This window comes from Lepidothrix coronata, unplaced genomic scaffold (assembly GCF_001604755.1).
Source record: "Lepidothrix coronata isolate B3197 unplaced genomic scaffold, Lepidothrix_coronata-1.0 Scaffold110, whole genome shotgun sequence".
NCBI lineage: Eukaryota > Metazoa > Chordata > Aves > Passeriformes > Pipridae > Lepidothrix > Lepidothrix coronata.
The window spans coordinates 1,685,445-1,696,497 of record NW_016690290.1 but is presented as its reverse complement, the minus strand read 5'-3'; the positions used below and the strand labels follow the sequence as shown (position 1 = coordinate 1,696,497).

General features: G+C 57.6%; 2 protein-coding genes across 8 annotated transcripts in view; both read left to right on the top strand.

Annotated features, from left to right (window-relative positions):
- Nucleotides 1–725: 725 nt before the first annotated feature.
- On the top strand, nt 726–8,412 carry MTSS1L (MTSS1L, I-BAR domain containing). Of its 7 annotated transcripts, none has more exons than XM_017824155.1 (14): nt 726–830; nt 936–1,009; nt 2,732–2,816; nt 3,020–3,111; nt 3,197–3,271; nt 3,530–3,538; nt 3,987–4,144; nt 4,226–4,333; nt 4,411–4,508; nt 5,079–5,205; nt 5,966–6,043; nt 6,261–6,437; nt 6,534–6,699; nt 7,441–8,412. In XM_017824155.1, exons 1-14 carry the CDS (start codon nt 739–741, stop codon nt 8,211–8,213), a joined length of 2,112 nt encoding a protein of 703 aa, XP_017679644.1. In that variant the 5' UTR covers nt 726–738; the 3' UTR covers nt 8,214–8,412. The 7 variants fall into 7 exon arrangements, with proteins under 7 accessions (XP_017679644.1, XP_017679641.1, XP_017679640.1 ...); XM_017824152.1 differs by having other exon boundaries at nt 4,998–5,205; XM_017824151.1 differs by having other exon boundaries at nt 4,995–5,205; nt 5,969–6,043.
- A 1,582-nt stretch (nt 8,413–9,994) lies between these two features.
- Nucleotides 9,995–11,053, top strand: part of LOC108501971 (C-factor-like) — a 5,501-nt gene continuing 4,442 nt past the window's right edge. Inside the window, exon 1 of the mRNA XM_017824357.1 lies at nt 9,995–10,132. Within this exon, the coding sequence (XP_017679846.1) occupies nt 9,995–10,132 (138 nt within the window). The remainder of the gene's footprint in view (nt 10,133–11,053) is intronic.

Here is an 11,053-nt window from a genome sequence, read left to right as displayed (position 1 = left end):
ATGGTGGCACTGGGACAGCCTTGGGATGGCCTGACTGGATAGTGGCACTAGGACAGCCCTGGGATGGCCTTGCTGGGATGGTGGCACTGGGACAGCCTTGGGATGGCCTTGCTGGGATGATGGCACTGGGACAGCCCTGGATGGCTTCACTGGGATGGTTGCACCAGGGCAGCCCTGGAACAGCCTCACCACAAAGGCAGTGGGACTGGTCTTGCAGGGATGGCCTTGCTGGAATGGCACTGGGGTGGCCTCCCAAGCACCTGTGCCCTGTCCCTGTCCCCATACAATTGTCCCCAACCCCAACCTCCCCTCCTGCCCTGTTGGTCCTCACGGGCTTGGGAGAGGCGAGGACTGGGGCTCCTGCTGTGGGAATGGAGCCCTCCATGATGGTGGGTTTGGCCATCAGTGCTTTGGGGGAGGCTGCAGGTTCTGGGGGGCTCTGCTCTGCTGCTGGCCAGGGTCTTAAAGCTTTTTTCTTTCTTCCTCTCAAATTTCCAAACCCATGAGATGCCTTGAGCCCTGTGAGGAAGAGATCACCCAAGATCCTGAGGTCTCCGTGGTCTACAAGTTTGGGTGGCCAGACTGGAAAGGGAAGAAAACGGGAGGGGAAAGGGTTATGCTCAGCCTTTATTAGCCATCAGAGAAGCCCCTGAGCTGCCTTGTCTCTCTGTACCAGTGAAGGGGAGAGCTGCCCTGTGTGGGAGGAGGTGCAGGGGATGAGGGGCTCTGTCTCTCACCATGGCCCTTCCTCCTTGTTCCTCCTTACAGAGCTCCTACCCCATCTGGGAGGATTTCAACTCAAAGGCCACCAAGCTGCACTCCCAGCTCAGGTGAGTGGCCAAGGGTGGTGTGGGACATGGGGTTCCCCTCTCCCCATGGCACATCCCAGTGTGCCTCACACCTGCTGAGCTCCCCCCTCGCTCTCTCCGCCCCAGGACCACAGTGCTGGCTGCAGTTGCCTTCCTGGATGCCTTCCAGAAAGTGGCCGACATGGCCACCAACACCCGAGGTAGGTCCTCTCCCCTAGGAGTGAGTGTCCCCAGGCTTGGCCACCCTGTGGGGTGTCCCCTGCCCATGTGACTGGAGTGCACTTCAGTCAGCAGCTCCACCATCCGTGGAGAGATGTCCAACCTGTCCCCACACCAAGATGGGGCATCCTCTGGGAAACAGGGTTGGAAAGGTGGGGAGTGGAGGGGTGGGCACCCATGTGGATGCTGGCTTCTCACCACCCATGGGTGCCTAGCCACATCTTCTGGTGGGGCTGGGACATTTGGAGTGGCTCAGCCCCACGGCATGGTCCCCTGCACCCATCTCTGTCCCCCGGGATGCACAAGCCACCCTCCTTGTCCCTGGCACCCACCTGGGAAATTCCCAGGGCGGTCCTGGCCACTCCAGGTGTCTCTAGGGAAGGGAAATTAAGTGGAGGGAGATTCAGGAGTCCAGGCTCGACTGTTTCATGGACAAACCCCAACCCACCAGGGAAGTGACTGAAGAGCTGAGGGGGCCTCCACGCTGCTGGGGGGTGGGGGGGAAGGACCCCCGGACCCTCTCCAAGTGCCTGTTGGCAACGAGGAGCCACTTCCCACCGATCGGCTTCTGCCAAGCAGATGGTCCCGGGCTGGTTTGCAGACTGGCGGCATCCAGGCCATCTGGAGCTGCGCAAGGAGGAGGAGGAGGAGGCAGCAGCTTGAGCCAGGATCAGCTTTGCCTCCAAACCCACTAGCCCACTGCACTGGGGGGATTAGGTCTCCCCCAGCTCCCCACCAGCCTGGGCAGTGGAAGCAAGGAGGGAGCACGGTGGGGGGGAATGCTGGGAACAGCTGGGGACCGGCACCCCGGGAGTCAGCATCACCTTGTCGTGCTGTTATGCCTGCAGGGGTTTTTTTGGGGAGGGTGGGAGACAGAGCAGCAGCACAGAGAAACTGAGGCACTGGGTGGGGGCTGGCTGGTGGCCTCGCACACAGCGCGTGAGAATCGGATTAGGAGCAGCAGGAGCTGGGATAAGAGCATTAGGGGCTGGATTAGGAGACTACCCCCGTGCAGGAGAAGGCCCTGGGCCCACGGGTTCCCCTATTTCCACAGCACTGAGGGGCTGGGGAGTGCTCAGAAGTCCTGCAAAAGGGTGGAAGGTGTCTCTGGAGGCTCTTTTATGGGAGAGAAGGGCAGAATATCACTCCTCGATTTGCACCCAAGGATTTTGGATTGCTGCTTTTCCTGGGATTTGCCAGCAGCACTGCCACCACGTGGCCATCCTTAGGCTTCAGGGTTAACAGCAGTTTGATCTGAAAGGGATGCTTCTGCTTTCTGTGGCTGGCAAATAGCCCCACCCGGGGAGTTTGGACTCCCTTTTTACCCACTCAGGATTGTGCCTGGAGGTGTGGGACAGAGCTGACTGCCTGGAACTAAGCCGAGGCACCTCATCCCTCCCCTTCCCTGGCCTCACAATGCCAAATTTGAGACAAACCAGGGAAAAACAGGAGCAGGTTTTAATTTCAAAGCCGCCGGAAGGGATATTTAGTGCTTTATTTGTTAGCTGGTGCACGATGATTGATTTATTTTGTGGATTTACCGTGGGGAAAAAAAGAAGAGTCCCAAAGAGTCCCCAGACCTCAGCACTTCCCAGTGCCCATCGTCCCTGCCATGAGCCACCCTGCTGCCACCACGCAGACTGGGCTGGGACTGGTGGGGGGGTGTCCCTGCCCCTCGTCAGTGGTGCTTCTCTCCCCACCAGGTGCCACAAGGGACATCGGCTCTGCCCTGACCCGCATGTGCATGAGGCACCGCAGCATCGAGGCCAAGCTCCGGCAGTTCACCAAGTAAGGGGGCCCAGGGTGTTGGTGACAGTTCACCAAGTAAGGGGGCCCAGCCCAGGGCGTTGGTGACACAGCTAGGCTGCTGTCCCTCGCTGAGGGAGGGGGTGCTGGCTGTCAGCTGGGCCTGGGCTGGGGGGCATGGCTCCCCCACACCCCGGCTCTGGCGCTCTCCCACGCTCTCTGCTTCTCTCTCTTCCCTGCTCCAGCGCCCTCATGGAGAGCCTGATAAACCCTTTGCAGGACAGGATTGAGGACTGGAAGAAAACTGCCAACCAGCTGGACAAGGACCACGCGAAAGGTACGGGGAGGGACAGGATGGATCCGTGCAGGGTGGCTGCTCTGCTTGGGGGGGATCCCCTCTGACAGCACTTCTGTGCCCTCAGAGTACAAGCGAGCACGCCACGAGATCAAGAAAAAATCCTCTGACACCCTCAAGCTCCAGAAAAAGGCTCGCAAAGGTGAGGGAGGGTCTCCTGGGGGGTACCCCCACCAGCCCCTCTGCAGCACGCCCAGCCACAGCGGGCACCCCGGCTGTGGCACTGCCAAATGGGGGGTGGGCACTGGGGGGATCCTGCTGCCCCCCTGCAGAAAGGGGGGTGCCAGCATGGCCCAGGGGGTGGTGGGGAGGCAGGGGCATGTGCCCCAGCCTTTGACCTCTTTTCACACGTTTTCTCTGTCTCCTTCTCTCTTCCCTCCCCTCCACATCCTTCCTGTAGAGCTACTTGGTAAGTGAACTGCTGCCCCCCCCACCGGCCCCCCCCCTGCTTCCTCATCTGCTCCCCCCCAGTCTCCCCAGCCTCTGTCTGTCTGTCCGTCCATCCATCCGCTCCCTGTGCCCCCTTCACCCTGCTTTTAGCTTAGCTTAGCTTGCACCCCGTGTCCTGGGGCAGTGCCAGCCCCGCCACAGTGGCAGCCCAAGGGGTCCCCTGGTCCCAAGTGCCAGGAATGGGGATGGAGGAGCCCCCTGCCCAGGGCTGCTGTGGGGTGAAGGTGCTCCTGGACCCTCCAGGGATAGGGGCACAGTGGGGGACCTGTGGCAGCTGCTGGGATGTGAGGATGGGGTGATGTCCCCAAGCCAGAGCCGGGGGTGTGGCCTCAGCTTGGCAGTGGGGACCCCATCAGATTGAGGGGAGTGTCAGGGGAGCCCAGCACTGACAGTGTCCCATCTCACAGGGAAAGGGGACCTGCAGCCCCAGCTGGACAACGCCCTGCAGGACGTCAATGACATGTACCTGCTGCTGGAGGAGACGGAGAAGCAGGCGGTCCGCAAAGCCCTCATTGAAGAGCGGGGTCGCTTCTGCACCTTCATCACCTTCCTGCAGCCCGTGGTGGTGAGTGCCAGGGACCAGGGGAGTGTGGGGGTGATTCCTGCTGCCCAGTCAGTGCTGATGCTCCCTCTTATCTGACCTCAGAATGGGGAGCTCACCATGCTGGGAGAGATCACCCACCTGCAGGGCATCATCGAGGACCTGGTGGTGCTCACGGCCGAGCCCCACAAGCTGCCCCCCGCCAGCGAGCAGGTCAGTGGGGGTGGGCTGGGGGGCTCAGGGGAGAGGGGAGCATCTTTGAGGGGACTTACACCCGATCCTTCCTGCAGGTGATCAAGGATCTGAAGGGCTCTGACTACAGCTGGTCCTACCAGACCCCTCCGTCCTCGCCCAGCAGCTCCAGCTCCCGCAAGTCCAGCATGTGCAGGTATGGTGGGGTGGGCTCCACACCCAACCACAGCCAGGAAATCCAGTCCTCCTCGTTAACCCCAGTGGGCTAAGGACACTTGCAGCCCTTGGGGATGCTCACAAGGTGCATGTCCACCTTCTCATGTTCGTGTGGCCAACTGGTTCCCACTAATGTGGAGGAACTGGTCTTGGTGCACTGGGCAGGGCTGATGGACCTATGGGGCAGGATGGTGCCTGGAACGTGCCGTGTCATCTGGGGTTTGGGGGCAATGTGAGCTGTGCAGGGCAACCTGGGGGCAAACACACCACCTTTGTCCTGTCCCTCAGCCTGTTCCCTGCCACAGGGGCACCCTGTGTGGCACCCCGTGTGCCTCAGTTTCCCCAGGTCGGGGTGCGTGGCAGGGCACTGGCCGCCCTGCCACCTCCGAGCCTCTGTCTCAAATTCTCTTTTCCTTCCTTTGTCCTCCCCACCCGGCGTGTCCCCGTCCCCCCGGCGCCCCCCCAGCAGCGTTAGCAGTGCCAAGGGTGGCATGGCGTGGCCCGGCGGGGCTCAGACCTGCTCACCCAGTTCCACCTATCGCTACCGCAGCCTGGCGCAGCCCCCCGCCGCCGCCACCCGCCTCTCCAGCGTCTCCTCCCACGACTCCGGCTTCATCTCCCAGGACGCCGCTTACTCCAAACCGCCCTCCCCCATGCCCTCGGACATCACCAGCCAGGTACGGGGCGGGCGGTCAGTGCTGCCCACCTCCGTGCCTCAGCTCCCCCCTCAGTGGAACGGGTGGGTGGTGCTGGGTGCAGCACGAGGGTCCGGTGCAGGGATGATGGGACCCACCCCCAGGAGTATTTCCAGCTGCGTAGGCATCACGGGAGATAAATATTGGGAATATTGGGGGTGTCTGCCCTACTCGGGGGCATCACAGGCCACACTGCAGAGAAATCCCATCCACGACTCCCCCCCCCAAAAGGGATGGGGCACAGATATCCCTCTCCCCATGCCAAGGGAATAGGGTATTTCCCACTGGGAGAACAGGGTGTTTCCCAGTCACCCCAGCCCCATAATGCCTGGTTTGTGCCAGTCCCTCACCAGGCAGCATGAGCAAAGCTTCCCCTTCACTCTGCATCCTCCCCAGTGCCAAGGATGCTCCAGGATCCCTAGGGAGCTGCCATTCTGGCTTGCCCATGCTAACCTGGCACCACCAACCTGGCAAGGTCCCCACTCCCTAAAATGCCAGTTGTCTCTTCGTGGCTTGGGGTGAGCAGGGGGGAGGGTTGGGGCAGAGCATCATCCCAGCTCAGTAGATCCCGCTGCCTCTCGCCATCCCGCATCCGCTGCCGGAGGGGAGGAGGGCTGGGGGCCTGGCACAGCCAGGGGAGCCGTGGGTGCTTCTCTAACCGGGGCTGCAGCTCTGACTTTGCTTCCTAACGGCCTCTTCTCTCCCCCTCTGGCTCTCGGCTCGGCCTCGTGGCACGGCACAGCAGAAGTCCTCCAGCTCAGCGTCCTCAGAGGCCTCTGAAACCTGCCAGTCAGTTAGCGAGTGCAGCTCCCCCACCTCGGTTAGTCCTTGCCATCCCACCGGGGTTGCACTTCACACGTGGTTCCCCCTCTCACCTCATGGGGTTCAGGCCCCAGATCCCCCATCCCACCTCCCCATGGGGCAGAGTATCCCGAGCAGCACCCGTGGCTTGGTGGGGGACATCAGCACGTGCCCCCTCCTGCCCCACTCCTGGTCCCGGTGTCGCCAGCATCAGCCTCATGCCTTGCCCTTTGCAGGACTGGTCCAAGGCCAGCCCCTACGACCAGCCAGTGGTCCCCACCCTGCAGCGGCGCAAGGACCGCGTGGAGCACCTCCGGGAAGCCGAGATGGGCTCTCCTGCCGGGGGGTACCCGGGCATTGGCGGCGAGGATGCTCCCAGGCCCCGGATGTCACCGGCTACAATTGCTGCCAAGGTACCGCCTGCAGCAGGGAGAGCACAGAGGTGGGGGGTTCTTAGGGGACTCCCAGGAGAGAATCCAGGGTGCTGACAATGCCCCTTGCCCCCACAGCACGGGGAGGAGGTGTCCCCTGCCGCCAGCGACCTGGCCATGGTCTTGACCCGGGGGCTGAGCTTGGAGCACCAGAAAAGCAGCCGGGACTCGCTGCAGTATTCCAGCGGCTACAGCACACAGACCACCACCCCCTCCTGCTCCGAGGACACCATCCCTTCCCAAGGTACTTCGGGTACAAGGGGTAGCTGGGGCCACTTGAAACAGCACCCAGAGTGGGGAAGGGGAGGTCGTGGAGCACGTCTGCATGCCCTGGGTGTCGTAACATCAGGCTGTGGTCACATTGCACAGGGGCTGCTGGGGTGAACATTTGATGTGTGTTGGGGATTTGGGCTGTGGCACAAGCTTCGTACCACACATAACCACAGCCTTTTCTGATTATTTGGGTGTTATTTGAGGCTCGGTGGCTACAGTTGTGCCGAGCATTGCTGTAATGGGCAGCCTTTTGGCAGGGTGTTGTTGGAGCTGGTTTGTGGTGATGTGTCTGTGTGCAGCAGTTGAGTACAGGTGGAGATGGTGGCAGATGGTAGGTGGCGGCAGCAGAGCTGGCGGTTGGAGATCAAATAATGTTTGCAATCACCGTGTTGATTATATGATGATTACATCGTGTTTGTAATCATCATGTTGGTGTGATGACGGCTGAGCCAGTGATGAGCATGTGATGGTGACAGTGGAGCTTGGCTGTGATCGTGCTGTGATAGCGGTGGTTGGGGTGGTTGTGATGGTGATGGTTGGGTTTGATTCAACCAGTGGCAACGGTGGGGGCTGGTTGTGTTCGTGTTGCAGTGGTGACAGTTGGGTCTGGTTGTGATTTCAGTGTGATGGAGTGGGGTGGTTGTGTCTGTCCTGCAATAGTGGGTTGGGGTGATCGTGGTTGGCCACACTGACTGTGCTGCTCCCTCCCCAGGCTCCGACTACGACTGCTACTCGGTGAACGGCGACGTGGAGTGCGACCCCCAGAGCGACTTCGACAAGTCCTCCACCATCCCGCGCAACAGCAACATCGCCCAGAACTACCGGCGGATGATCCAGACCAAGCGTCCCGCCTCCACCGCCGGGCTGCCCACTGGCACCAACCTACCGGCCGGCACCACCCCGGGGGTGGCCACCATCCGCCGCACGCCCTCCACCAAGCCCTCGGTCCGCCGTACCCTCTCCAACGCCGGCCCCATCCCCATCCGACCCCCCATTGTCCCCGTGAAGACCCCCACGGTGCCCGACTCCCCTGGCTACGCTGGCCCCACGCGGGTGGGCAGCGAAGAGTGCGTCTTCTACGCTGACGACGCCTCTCCGAACCCCCTGGATTTTGCCAAAGCTTCGCCCAAGCGGCTGAGCCTTCCCAACACCGCCTGGGGTGGCGGTGCCATGGAGATCTCCGTGTACCCCGGGGCCGGCCAGCACCTCTCCGCTGAGGAAGAGGAGGACCAACAGTTGGCCGCCAACAGGCACAGTTTGGTGGAGAAGATCGGCGAGCTGGTGGCCGGCGCCCACGCCCTGGGGGAAGGCCAGTTCCCCTTCCCCACCACCCTCGTGGGGTCCGGCCCCAGCGAGGAAACCCCCGCGCCCCCCCCGGCGGCCTCCATGGACCCCCCGGCCGAAGACATGCTGGTGGCCATCCGGCGCGGGGTGCGGCTGCGCAGGACCGTCACCAATGACAGGTCGGCCCCGCGGATATCGTGATGACGCCGTGGCCAGCGGGGACGTGCCCGCCGCGGCCCATGGACCTCCCGGGGGCAGCCGCTGCACCTCCCCGGGAACCCCCCACCCGCCGGCACCCGCTGCCCTGTCCCTCCCTGGTGGCCCCCACTCCCTGTCCCTGTCTCCTCTTGCCCTGCCCTCTTCCCTGTATCCTTCCTTCATTTGCTCTTTCTTTGCCCCTTTTTCTCCTCTTTTTCTTCCCATTTTCTCCTTTTCTTTTTTCTGCATGTTTTTCTTTTTCTTTTTTTTTTCTTCTCTTATTTATCTCTTTTTCTTCTCTTATTTTCCTTTCTCGTTTTTCTTCTCTTCTTTTCCTCTTTTTTCTTCTCCTTTCTTATTAACTCTTGTTCTCCTCCTTTCTTTTTTCCTCTTTTTCCCCTTTCCTTTTTTGCCCTCTTCCCTGTTGTTTCTCTTTTCCCCTCACTCACTCCCTGCCCTCTGTGTTCTCTCCCCGGGCGCAGGCGGGTGGCCCCAGCCGCAGCAGGAGAGGACGGTGCCCGCAGGGCCGTGGCAGCAGCACCAGGAGTGGGGGGGCCTGGCTCAATCCCCCCCAGCTGCCTGCTTGGGGCCAGCACGGCTCAACCTCATTTCAAGGGGCAGAAGCAATGGGGAGGGGGGTGCAGGGGAGGGGGGATGTGTGAGAAGGGGGGGGCTGGGGGCACAGGCACTGCAGTCCCCTCTGCCTTGGGGGGACACCGGTGCGCAGTGGCTGAGGATGCTGAACCTCCTCTTTGCCCCCCCTCCCAGGGATCCCTCCCAGCCCCCCTCGAGCCCCCTCCCTCAGCCCCTGAAGCCCCTGTGCAGGGCCCTGCTCGGGGGATGGGCCCAGGGAACAGGAGGTTTCAGGCAGAACCCCGAAGTGAAGAAGCTGATTTCTGCCGGCGGCTGGAGGAAAGCACAACCCCCGGCCCCGCTGTACATAGCCCCGCCGCCCCGCTGTCTGTCGCATCGCAGCCCCCCCAGCCCTCCCCTTAGGAATAACAATTTAGTTCTCCCCCTTTCCCCTTCTCCTGCCCAGAACCGCTGATGCCAAGTGACAAATGTTTGGGTTTGAGGGAGGGAGGGGGTCTCTTATTTTGTACAGAAAACAAAAATTCCTTGGAAAAGAAAAAAAAACTGACCTGTCTTTCGACTGAAGTAACTTTTCTGGTGCTGTTGTTAACTTGGTCCTTACTCTTTTTTTTTTTAATTTATTTTACCCAATGTGCTCCCGCCTCTGCCGCCGCTTCCCCCCTCCCCATCCCTCTGCCAAGTTTATTTCTCTTTCTTTCATTCCTTCTTTTCTTTTAAATTTTTTTTTTCTGGTGGAAATTTCCCTGTTCCTCCCCCCCCCCCCGCCCCTTCCCCGTTTTCCATAGTCACTGCTACAAGTAACGAATGCACTGTGAAGATTCCAGTATTAATAAAGGTTGTACTGTAATTAATAGCCTCGCCTGCGCTCCTGTGGATGTTCTGGCCCCCTGGGGTCACCCCAAAAATAGGGGACAGCTGGGAAAGTCCCCTCGCCCCTTTGGGGTGCCCGTGGCTGGAGGGAGTGGGTATTTTGAGGTATGGAGGGGTGAGACAGCCCCATGGTCGAGGTGATGGGTGACCCAGGATGCAGAAGAGCATCCTGCTGTCCCATCCCCTCCAGGAGAGGGGGTACAGGCGGTGCCCCCCACCTCCACCCATCCCAGCAGCACCCGCGTTGCCTCCTCCCGGATTATCGGGGCCGATTGCCAAACCTTGCTGGAGCGGCACAACCGGCGCGGGGAGCGGCGGGGATGGAGGGGCTCGGCGTGGGCAGCGTCCTGCTGACCGGCTGCGACGGGGGGCTGGGCCTGGCGCTGCTCAAGGGGTTGCTGGAGCAGCCCAGCCCACCTCGGCACCTCTTCGCCGCTTGCCTGGACCCCCAGGGGAAGGTAGGGAGGGCACTGGAGCGGGGGGAGGACAGGGAGAGGTCAGCTCTGGGGAGGGTGCCTGGGGATGCCACCATCCCACCTGGAACCGGGGTGCTGAGCGTCACCATCCTGCACGATGAATGGCACGGAAAAATATATACATACATACATATATATATATATACACATCTATATTTAATACACATAAAGGTATTTTAAATATTTATATATATATATATATACACACTTTTTTGTTTCATATATATATATATAGGGACAGGCTATGTATATAATATATAAATATATATTATAATATATATATAATAATATTATAATATATATATTATTATATATTTTTTATTTCATATATATATAGGGACAGACTATCTATATATTATAACATATAAATTTATATTATAACATATATAATATTATAATATATAATATATAATTTGTTTAATAAAAGAAATATATATAAATATTAATAAAATAAATATAATAAAATATATTATATATTTATATATTATAATATATATTATAATATATAAATATATATTATTATATATTTATATATTATAATATATATTATAATATATAAATATATATTATAATATATATTGTAATAATATAATATATATTATATATTTTATGTTTCATATATATAGGGACAGGCTGTATATACTATAATATGTAAATATATATTTTAATATATCTAATAATATTATAATATATATAACATATATTTTGTTTAATAAAATAAATATACATAAATATTAATAAAATAAATATAATAAAATATATATTAGAATATATATTGTAATAATATTATATATATTAGAATATATATTTTGTTTCATATATATATTTATAGGGACAGACTATATATGTTATAATATATAAATACATATTATAATATATATTATAATATTATCATATATATAA

Bases quoted from the DNA above. Each gene is read 5' to 3' on its own strand.
- MTSS1L (XM_017824150.1), top strand. From the start codon at position 739: ATGGCCCTTCCTCCTTGTTCCTCCTTACAGAGCTCCTACCCCATCTGG. The intron at 831-935 runs GTGAGTGGCCAA...TCTCCGCCCCAG, and splicing joins AAGCTGCACTCCCAGCTCAG to GACCACAGTGCTGGCTGCAG. The intron at 6,044-6,260 runs GTTAGTCCTTGC...TGCCCTTTGCAG, and splicing joins AGTGCAGCTCCCCCACCTCG to GACTGGTCCAAGGCCAGCCC.